Source organism: Cyphomyrmex costatus, unplaced genomic scaffold (genome assembly GCF_001594065.2).
Source record: "Cyphomyrmex costatus isolate MS0001 unplaced genomic scaffold, Ccosl1.0 scaffold175, whole genome shotgun sequence".
In the NCBI taxonomy this organism is placed as follows: Eukaryota; Metazoa; Arthropoda; class Insecta; order Hymenoptera; family Formicidae; genus Cyphomyrmex; species Cyphomyrmex costatus.
The window spans coordinates 52,469-64,325 of NW_017275769.1; the positions used below are offsets into that span (position 1 = coordinate 52,469).

General features: G+C 34.1%; 1 protein-coding gene across 1 annotated transcript in view; it reads left to right on the forward strand.

Annotated features, from left to right (window-relative positions):
• LOC108772053 (kinesin-related protein 4) overlaps window positions 1-11,857 on the forward strand; it is a 51,667-nt gene that overhangs the window by 35,089 nt on the left and 4,721 nt on the right. Inside the window, exon 3 of the mRNA XM_018537504.1 lies at window positions 11,553-11,836. Within this exon, the coding sequence (XP_018393006.1) occupies window positions 11,553-11,836 (284 nt within the window). The remainder of the gene's footprint in view (window positions 1-11,552; window positions 11,837-11,857) is intronic.

The window sequence follows — 11,857 nt, forward strand, 5'->3', positions numbered from 1 at the left end:
TTGAATACAAAAATTAATTTATATATTTATAGTGTTGAATAATTTGACCCTTTTAATTACATATGTGGACTGTTTGATAAGCCAATGACTTTCTAAAAGAAGACTTAAAAAATAAGTTGAATTTAAAAAAAAAAGGTAAAATATATCACTAGCTTATTAAACTGTCTACATATTCTCTGTTGTTACAGTAACTTCATTACCTTCAAAGGATTGAATTATTTATTAATGCTAAAAAAAAATATGTAAAATTTGCACTCAATTATATCAGTATCGCACTAGTCTTCCCAGTGGAAAATGCTATTTGAATACTTTCCAAGAGATACAAATGACATAGTGTAACACAGTGAGTCATTACATTACTTGTTTACAGATGTTAAATAAAGATGAATCGATTACTGTGTTACACTGTGTCTCGTTGGAAAACTTCAAATAAGGTGTAAAACTTATGGGTTTTCTATATACAATAAGCTGTTAGTCATCATTCATAAATCATTAGTGGTAACACAAGTCATAAATCTTAGGAAACTTATACATCCAGAATAAATCATTAGATTATTACGTCACAATATTTCGGCTGATCGGAAGGGTGATAGTTTTCAGAGCAAATAATAATATACTATATGATTGGTCAGTCATAACGTAATCTAAATTTTGAAAAATAAGAAAATGGAATTTAGTCATTTCTACGCAATTATTGATTATTGACTTATTTTTGCCTTATGACACATTATTCGTCCTGATATGATCTATTACTAACAGTTTATTGTACAAAGCCCATTAAACTTCAAGCCTTAAGGTGTAAGAAATTGATTAATCATAGTCAATAATTTCTTTCAAACACTCGTGTTTTTTTCTAATAAAAAACGGACGGACCAGGTGATTCTGATTTGTCCATCGATCAAAATTTGGTTATCTCAATTAGGATTATAATAAATTCGAAGAAATTCTGATTTGTCCATTTTTAACCAGAATCTAATTAGTGTAACCATTCATTTTCTACTGCATTCAACTGTGATTGATTAATTTCTTAAGGCTTAAAGTTTAAGTCTTACATCTTAAAATGTCATTGTAAACTTCACTTAAGCTACAGCTGTTTTTGTATATACAACACTTTCGTTTATGTGTTATAAAAACTCAGTCAAATCTCTGCATCAACACGCAATACTAAGATAATCTTAGCAAAAAAAACAAAACAAAGGCTGAGCGTTTATATAAAGAGCTATTTTTTAACACATCCTTGAAAATTAAAAAAACTTTGGTGCTTATAATTTTTGAGTTTAGAAAGAAAAAAAAGAATAAGGAAATTCTCAAATTGTGTAGAATATTAATTTGATTTTACTAACAATAAGATGAAAATAATATTGCACGATTATTAAATTGCAATTAATCTAACTGTAAAAGTCAAGTCATGGTAACATGAAATTTTATAATATCTAATCTTTTTGGTTACAACGACGTTGGAGAAATTGTGAAAATAACACTGTATGTTTATATATATATTATTCGAATTTACTTTATTCCTCTCAGCCTCAAATACCAACTCCGGTTTTTTTATTTTTTTTTGGTTTTTTTGTTTTTTTAAGAAAGATGAAGAGTATGTTTAACACTCTGATATTAAATTCCTACTCTTATCAAATTTTTTTTATCTAATTTTATAACGTTTTTATCAAGGCTGTATCAAACGCAATAGAATATACGAATACGAGACAGGGGAGAGCCGAGGTCGTCGAAATTTATTGACAGACAGATTACAATTCGGCCTTATGATTCGGCGCTTCTTTTCATCTCGTGTGACGTTTATACAAGTGCAGGACCGACGATCGATGGCGACAGGGGTGAGAAATAATTGCGGAAATCAGTGCGAATAATATATATAATCGTAGTGTAGTCAGCTTTGGCGAAAAACGTTCCTCGGTGGCCTTATAATGATGATGCAATTAATTCACCGATCGCATGTTGTTCCGTCGCGTGTTGTGTCGTCTCTACGCATATTTATAGACTCGAAAGTAAAGCGCGCGTTCGTCTCGACGGTCGTAACTAAACATTCAGGTGATCCCTGAACGTGGCGCGAGGTAATCGGATCTATCTATCGCCACGCCTGAGAGCACTGTTACCGGTTTCGTCTGACGCTGAATTTGAGGAAGTTTATCGTGACGTAAAAAGATGCACGTATGTAAATTTATCACATTGCCGGATACTTGTCACATTATCATACATCGCAATCTGTTCGTTGTTTGTTCTTTTTTTAACACTTTGTTTTTAAACTTTATTTCGTTCGAGTATATAGTTGACTCGATGTCAATCTTTTAAGTCTTCTTGACATTAGGTATTAACTTTTTATCTGCAATCGTATTTTTACTCCCTCTGTTTGCAATCTTTTTTATCCAGCCCAAGTTTCTTTTACTGCTTTTTAAACTCTCAAAAATTTAACATTACCTTTCATCATCTTTATTATTTTATCAAATAATTTTTCTAGTTTCTATCCTAAATGTTAAAATATATTTAACAAAAATTGAAATTTGAGAGTGAAAAACTGAACCTAGTGACATTGAGTTTGAGACCATTTAATTTATGTCATCTAAAAAGCACTTAATTTCAAAGAATTAAAATGATTTACATAAAAAAGAATAAATATACATATATTAAGAAGTTATTTTAATTATAATAATAATAAAAGATTTATTACTAAATGAAGTCCATTATTATATAGCTCAAGAAGGTTTCCTAGTCTTAAGAAGGAAATCCTTAACATGTGGGTATTAAAATTGAAATAAGATAATTATATTTTTAAACTTGGTCTTGTTCAAGTATAGTCAACTCGATGCCTACAGTCTTAAACTTCTCTATAGGTACTAAAATTAAAATAAGACAAAAATTAGATTATTGCCTACCGTTTTTGATGATTTACGAGTTTTTGCCAATTTTCCGCTTCTCGACGAGTGTTTGCACAAAACTTCGCGATACAGTTTGCGAGGTGTTGCGAGAGACGTGCGGTTGTAAGATTAAAATGAACGTATTCCGGCGAGAGAAAAGATGAAAAACGGGTGCGACTAGTACGGCCAAAAAGAAACCAAATCTACGATCTGATTGAGAAGCGTCTGCGCAGTTTTCTTTTTTCTTTTTCGAAACGAGCTTACATGGCAAGAATTATCGCTGCGCCGCGCAAAAAGAGAAGAGTAGGTTTCAAGAAATAACGCTTATGTGGCGGAGACTGCGGCGTTAATCTCGGCAAAGTACTGCGATAATATTAATCCTGGTGTACAGCTGCACGATTTTCTCGTAACTCGAAAGATGCAAATAAATTTATAATAATATACATAAAGGCTTGTCTGCACTAAGCCGATTGTTGATCGCCAATTGGGACGAGTCTTAAACAAACAATAGTAACGACTAAGTTTCTGTGTATATATATATATAACGAACATTTTATTCAAGACAAAACTTCATATAAATTATTTTTTACTATTTTTATCGATAGTATTTAACGTCCGCGAGTTTTCTGTACATAAGATTATAATAAGCGTAACTTTTTCACATCAGGAATGTTTTATTCGAGATAAGATGTTAAGATTAAGATTTTTTTAAATTTAATTTCCTTGCTACTTTTATCGATATAGAAGAAATTAATGAATCTTGTAAATTTCAAACAGACAGTTGCCGACGCACTTGAAAGATTAAAAAACGACCGTACAAAGTACAGATTACCGCTGCGCAGGATGGAAACTATGCAAAAACGACATTCAGAAGGACACTGAAGCGACGGGTTTAGTCGCGGTATTAGTTGCAGCTACCGTAGCAATAACGTTAAGACGGATAATAGACGTTTTTCTAAATTCTAATGACTATAATTTAGCGTTGCTCAAACATCATGCGCCGTACACTGTGCTTCATAAATTCTGTTGCTCCTATCTTCGTTTTCCGTGATTCTTTCTACTCTTCTTTCTCTCATCAAAGCACGAGTGTCAATGTAAAATCGTTTCATACAAAAAAGCGCGAAAGAGTGCCACCTGGAAAAGGTAAATTTATGAAAACTGAAGTCCTGTATTGCATACGAAAATCTAGAATACACGTAATGTGTATTACAGTATTCTCACATGTGATATCTTTCCAAAATGAAACTTTTGAGATTGAGAACTTATTCCTGAAAAATATCGCATACGAAAAACATCCTATACGTTACGTATATTACAGATTTTCGTATGCGATATTATATAAACGACTTCCTGTGTGCTTTTATTCTGTAATATTTAATGACGAAGTCAGTATTGTTATACTGTCGTTAACAGTTGCAAAATACATGCACCAGATTCTTCTAAAAGTCGCGTGAACGTTGCGACTAGGGTTGTTTAAATTATGAGAAAAGAGTAGGATATACTGAAAAACAATGTCATATGTTGTATTAACATTATTCATAAAATTTTTATTTGTTTCATTAATAGTTATGAGAATTAACAAAATTATTTTTAATTAAAATAATACTGTAGATATAGCTTTTTTTTCAGTGTATATATATATATACTTAAAAAAAAAACATGATTCAGAGAAACAGGGAGGTATAATTTTTACGTCTTATAAGTTATTAGCGAAACAAAGTGAGCAGAATCGATTTTAAGTAACATTTTTATTTGTTGCTAACAAGTTATCAAAGAAAAAATTTTTTTTACTCTATTAGTTTTTTTTTCTTTTTAATGGTGTTCCGCTAACTTAATCTTCCTTTAGTGAAACATTAAAAAAAAACTAATAGAGCAACAAATTTTTTTCTTTGGTAACTTATTGTTAGCATCAAATAAAAATGTTAGTTAAAATCGATTCTGCTCACTTTGTTCTGCTAACTTATAAGTATAATTTTTTTTATGTGTTAAATGTAGCTGTTTAACAAAGTAAAATTTCTAAAACAATTTTTATTGACAATTTTTATTATATAATGTAATTTTAATCAATGAAGTTTTATGTCCTCACACGGAAAGAATTACATCTTAAAATTTACCCTGAAAATATGGTGGTAATCGTGGGACAATATTATATTTTGAAGAATTTTAATGTAAATCTTTCACATTCATTAATAAAACTACAATAAAATATAAAATAAGTATGATAAATTTTACTGAAGTGCATGGTAAAAATCTTTAAATTTATTGTATTGTACCATAATTACTATATTTTCAGGGTAAATTTTAAGAAATCCTTCTCTCCGTGCATGAAGATTATACGTAACCCTAGTTGTAACGCGAGAGTGCAGTGACGATTGTGAAGAAGACTTGTGACTTTCGGGTTTAAACGGAAAAATAGGGAATTTACGTACCCGTATGCATCGTTTGTTCTTAAATAAACGCTCCGTCATTACTTCGGATAACTATTTATGTAACGAGCAATGTGCGTCGGCGGCTCTCTGTTGCTGAGGCGAACGAACGAACAACCGCACCACCGGCATGATGCGTCTCGTGCTGGCTAATTAAACTTGCCATTTATTACCTCGGAATAATTACTAGGCGCCTATCGCTCTTTTTACATAGCCACCCCCCTCCCCTTCTCTCTCACACACTCACATGTATTTTCTCCTTTACTTTCACACTCTGGCGGGTTATTAATGCGAATGCCATTTTGCGACTTAAAATAGAAACTTCTCACGTGTCTCTCAAGCAACTTATTCGTCTTTCATATTCGCGCGAATCCCAAGGTTAAGCTGCTTTGCGCTGAAATGAAAGAGTCGAGAAGAAATTTTTTACTTCAGAAAAATCCTGCTTTCTATACATAAAGTAGTAGTATATGTGTTCCTCTTTCTCGGGAAGGGGACAATTGTGGAGAATTACACTTGAAAGGTATATTAGTGTTTTCCAGTAAGCGACACAGTGATAATTTTTATTTAATATTAAAAATAACAAGAATGTCATGATTTATTGTGTCATACTGTATGCTATCTGTATCTGTTGCTGGAAAACATCTCTTATCTATCCGAGGAAAAATAATCGGAAGTTATTTTATTGCTTCGAGTATTAAAAGTTATATACTTTTCAAGAGACTATTCAAAACTTGATTTAAAAAATTGATTAAATTTTCTTACCTGCAAATCCTTTTTTACGCTTGTTAAAATTTTTTGCTGAACGTATTTGAGATTTAAGAATTTTTTGTGTTTTGCTTTAGGAATTTTTATTTGAGAAAACATCAGAGCTCTGTCAATTAGGTCTATTTTTATGGCTAGAGTGAGCACGTGTACTTAAAATACATTTAAAGTTTTGTGAAACCGAGATGGAAAGGTTTAGTGCAGTCTACTGTAACGACAAGAAACAGACTCGTTGAAAATCTGATAATTTTTCTTAGAGATACTTCTAAAGATTTTGAGCGCAAAGGAAGAGACCTATTGATTCGTGACGTGTACAAAAATTCATTGTCTACGCAACTTTCGTAATGTACCGGCAACTGCCGATCAAGTATCATTTACTCTTACGGTCGGTTTCATTTATACTTGGCGACTCGAGCCCGTGCAATTCCTTTTTAGGCCGCGTCTGGTTTCTTGGGCGTGAAATATGCACCGCTGTACCCTGGCGTTTTCGTATGTAAATTAGCAAGCCATTACAAGCAATCATTTCGTCGTCGTTTCGCAAATAATTGCACGAATAAGACATTGATAATTAAAGATTCTCTCTGGCCTTCATCTTTGCGAAGGAGCATGCCAAAAGTACAATGTACATCACACAAGGGTACAATAATTTCTTCTCTTTATACTTTACACAGTTAGAATATGGTTTTACCGAAGTATATAAAAATTTAGCTAGATCTGAAAATAATGTTTTATCAGTTAGCGGAACAAAGTGAGTGTATCAGTTCTATCATTTTTCAACGTTTGTTCTGTGAAATTTTCTTGGAAAATGATGTCCCGCTAAAGAAAGATTAAGTTAGCAGAATAATATATGTATAATAACGAAATTATACTTGAAAATAACGTAGAAATTTGTTGCTAATTTGTTGCTGTCGAAATCTTCAAGCTTCGAATCAATCACTTACGAAATAAGTGTAAATAATATATCGTAAAAACTTCTCAGCGTGTAGGCGATACAAAGGTTAAGTACCAACGGAAAATTTATTGCTCGCTTAAATTTGGTACGAAAATATTCTCTGAATTTGTTGCTCTCAAGATATGCAAGTTACGAATTTGTTACTTGTATCATATATCTCGAGAGCAATAAATTTTTAGACAGTGTCTCCGTAGCAAATTTGAAACGAGCGACAAATTTTTTACTGGTACTTTACCCCTTGTATCATTTGCACGTTGAGAAACAAATTCGTAACTTTATTGTCGTGCTAGATTCACGAAGTTTGCATGCCATGTTTTCAATTTTGATTTTGTAGATGAGGACTCTTCTTATTTTGATAAGAAACTATAGAACTATGAAAAGTGCTTCTGGAACCGTCACATTATTTTTTTTATATTAATAGAATGGCATGCTAATTTGACAAATTTGTGTAGCTCTGTGAGATCTGTCAAAATAATTGTGTAGTAGTTTGTTATTAAAGAAAGTCTAAATTTTTTCCCAAATAATTATTCTAGCAAAATTATTTTCAGATTTACATAAAATTTTAGATACTTCAGCAAAATCATTCTTTCCTTTGACTTGTCATCAAATAATCATTTTACTATTTATATACGTTTTTATCAGAAATTTCCTGTTTCTTCAATCTCGTTTTCTCTTCAATCTTAATTTTCATCGTTTCCATCGTCACCCTCTGAAACCTCTAGACTCGTAGTGTATCTAATCTACAAATATCTTGTCGTTCTACATTCTCGAACATATCCGTACTTTTTGGAACATACGCCGCCAGCTCCGTAATACACCAGAATCTCTTACGTCTCGGAATATAATCGAGGGAAACTGGGCTCTCTCTCTCACTCTCTCCGTTTCTCCTTTTCTCACGCACATACGAAATGTGTAATATGTACATATACATACACGTGCCCGCCCCTGCGGTCCCCCTATGTGTGTGACTTTGGTTTAAAATTAACTCTCCCTCTTACTCTTCGCAACTCGCGACGAGACGCGGCACTCACTGTGAAAATGAAAAAGAAAAATACGGGAGAAAGGAGGAGAGAGGACGCACGCACGGCTCGCCCTTTTTCCTCCTTCATCCTCTCTTAGCTCGTATGACGAGCATACCACGAGGATTCCACCGTGCTTCCCGACGAACTGAAATTGCGCGACGCGACGTCGTCGGGCGTTGGTCGCCCGTCGCGACGTCTCTTCAATAGACACGCCTCACGGAATGCAACAGTCATACATTTTAGAAAAGATATTTTATTTAGAAAGACTGCCTCTCTCGAGTTTTTAACGTTCTTGAGAAATTCCGCATATTTCGACAACGCGACGTTAGAATAACATTGATAACTGTAACGATCGCAATCTGATTTTATATGTCCTGCCAGAGAGATACCTTTTTACACGCACAAGCTTCTGTACTTGTATAAGAAACAACAAACATTCTTATCATTTGTGCGATAATATTCTTTGTATAATAAGTAACTTGAATGTCAAGGATTTTTTTCGAGGCTTTAAGGGATTTACTAATTAAGAAAGAGCCGATTAACTTCTATATGAATGCGAGCTTAAGGAGAGCTAGTAATTTACGATAATTCTATACAGCTACTTTTCCAAGCCATTGAAGCATATAGTAAACTGTAGTTTGTAAGCTATATTTTTCTATTGTCCTGTATCGACAGATGGTTTCAAGGTGTAACACGACTAATAAAAAGGATTGATCTCTACGCGTATTCTTCGAGTTCATTAGAACCAGTAGTAGTTAGAATTTTGTATTAGAGGATTACGCGATATCGACGAAAGCTGCCGGAAGAAGCGAATCGGAGAAACGTCCCATGCGAATTTTACGTATCGAGGATCTCTCGGAGAGAAGACTTTTGCAAGATCAACGTCCTGAGATTCAAGATATGTGGCAGCGAAACGGCGCAAGATATTATTACCCAAAATCATGTAATATAATCGTTTTATGTTCTCCACATGGATTCGAAATGCGTTAGAAGTGATCAAGCGAGCGCGTGGGAGAGAACCTTGCGAGTTGGCACGAGTTCGCGTTGGTGGCCAAGACTTGGGACGAAATTAAGAACGGGTTGTTAAGCGAACGCTCTGTGCGTAGGCTGCGCTTTTTTCAGCATCCCTTAACCAGTTTCCACGTCAACATTTTTCCGGTCTCGGCCAGGTGGGCCGACGTTTCTATCAGCTGCTCTTTACGCCTTTCTACGATTTTTTTTTCCTTCTTCCCTTTCCTCAGGCGTGCTCTCGTTTGGTCTCAGTCCTACGACAGTGGCGAGCCAACATTTTTCACGCGAGCATATCTGCAGAGAACTCACCTGTTATTTAAAATATTTTTGCTCATTAATCTTAATTGTTTTATAAAGCGACAGTTATATTTTTTATAAATTCGCGATAGATGCAAATGATTTTTTCAACAAGTGAAATTTTTAAAAAACACCCGTAGCTCATGAAATTTATTGTCTATATGAATTTATTATATTGAATAATATATAATATATATGACATAAACTGATGAACGGTCGATATTAATTAGTGTTATTATATTTCAGTAGCTCGTTTAATTGCGAACCGATAGGTTTACGTAACAAATACGGATTCATTACGTCAAATTTTATTAATCTAAATTATCTATTACGTTACATTAATTAAAATTAATTAATTATTCTTTAGCCAAAATTGTGTTAATTGTTTTCCACTGAATAGTAATATAATAATAATATTGTGAAAAGGATTATTTTATTTATACTTATATATATACTTGTTCTCATAAAAATTCTTGATTTCAGAACAAAATTGTCAAAGTTTTTCTAAATACAAAAAGATAAAATGAAATGCAGTTTAATTTTAATCGCGCAAATATTTAAAAAATAAATGTTTCAAGTATGACAATCGGATCGATTTTTAGATGCATTTAATCTGTGCGACACTGCTGATTTTTTTACTTCGGAATGGAAATATCAAAGTTTTTTTTTCTCGTTATCACGCTCCTGTTACAAGAGTCAAATGTGAAAGGTGGAAAGATAAAATGCACTTGCGAAAAGCACCCTTCCTTTGTCACGCGAGTATTTCCCGAATAGATGTATCGAACGGGTCAATTGATTCGGCGATTTCCGAGGTCCATCCAATCGGACGAGAGTAATTCTCTTCCAACTGTCACGGTGCACAGGTGGGTGGTGGCAGTGCGTAGATGGGGCGGGGTGAAAGAAGAGGAGAAGGAGGAGAGTGCTCCGGGGGCTCTGGGCTAGATCGATAATGCATCTCTTGGCGGGCGTAGTACCTCTTAGTCACCGGAGGGTGATCGCACCTACGAGAGGATATTCTTTATTTTAAAAACACTCCAGTTTGCGAGAGAAGATTGCTGCGCTCTCTTTCTCTATCTATCTATCTATCTCTCTCGGTCCGTCTCGCGCGTATCAAAATGTGTATGGACGTATAAAATGATCCGGGACAATCACACGGAATATTAACTGAGTGACCCCTTTAAAACGTGATAGCCATATCCACTTTGGATTGCTGAAAACTCGTTCGATACTTCCTTCAATATTTCGACCGCGGAACACCTTGCAGATACGTACCGTACCGTATCGTCTCTCGTTACGTGAACTATGGTGTGAACGAACGTGTAGTTTTCGAAGGTGATACTCCCTGAATTATCGGACGAATTATGCTGGAACTACTATCTACCTTGTCCCATTGTCGCGTGCAATTATTGACAACGATTTCCGTAATATGGATGCGGGAACCGACATGTCTTGTAAGCTGGTAATTGTCTAGAATGAAGGTATTCCCACATCGCTTCCATACACCGTTTTTAACGTTTTCTTTTATTTTTAATTCTACTTTGCTACGCTGAAATTATCTAGTTTCCAATGTTTATTGGAAGTCATCTTTCGTTAATTTCTGTGCTGAAGGTATCGAGAATTTTATAAATTATTCTTGATGATTACATGGTGGTGAAATAAAGCTATAATATAATTCGATGTAAAGGTGAAAAGTAAGTCTAATTTGTAAGAGCTATTTTAAATAAGAGCGACTTTACATTAAACTATCTTATGAATTGTCAGTTTAGTCTGTTTATTCTTGGTATTAAACTCCGTTTTAAATGACATTGAAAAAACTATAAAATTATTGCAAAAAGCTCGATAAAACAGGTTGAAAATATAATATTGTGTAATATAATATACTTGATACTACTCAGTATTGCTATCTTCATAAAATAATTCAAGAGAATCTGCAAAAATCCAAGAAATTGAATTATTAGATAAAAATACGGTTATCACGTTTGCTTGTACATGAATACGTGCGGACTGAATTCACTTTTCTATGAAGAAAAGCCTCGTTATGAAACTTGGTTTCTTGATTTGATACGATTTGAAAGATATAAAAAAGAAATGATATAATATCAGTGAACGCAATTTTTATTTTACGATAAACGAAAGTAACATGACGTAAGAAATACAACAAAGTGAATTTATTCGTCCATGTTTCTAATTTCTCTTACGCTTATTCCAGAACCTCTTCAGGATGCACTGATCGTAGCGGATAATGTAGCGGACAGCGAGGATTCCGAGGACGAGTGGAATTATTATCGTACCGATCCGAACGAGCAGGGCTCTGCAGTGACAGCTGTTACGACAGACGAATCCCGCAAGGACGTTGAGGAGCAAAGTGCACAGGAGAATCCCGAGTCTGTCGCGAAAGATAGCTTGGAAGTTCAGTCTCCGGAAGCAGAGAACGATATTAAATGTGAAGAATTAGTGAAAGATATCGCCTTGTCTAAGCTTATCGACACCGATGTAAGTCGTATCTCTCTCTTG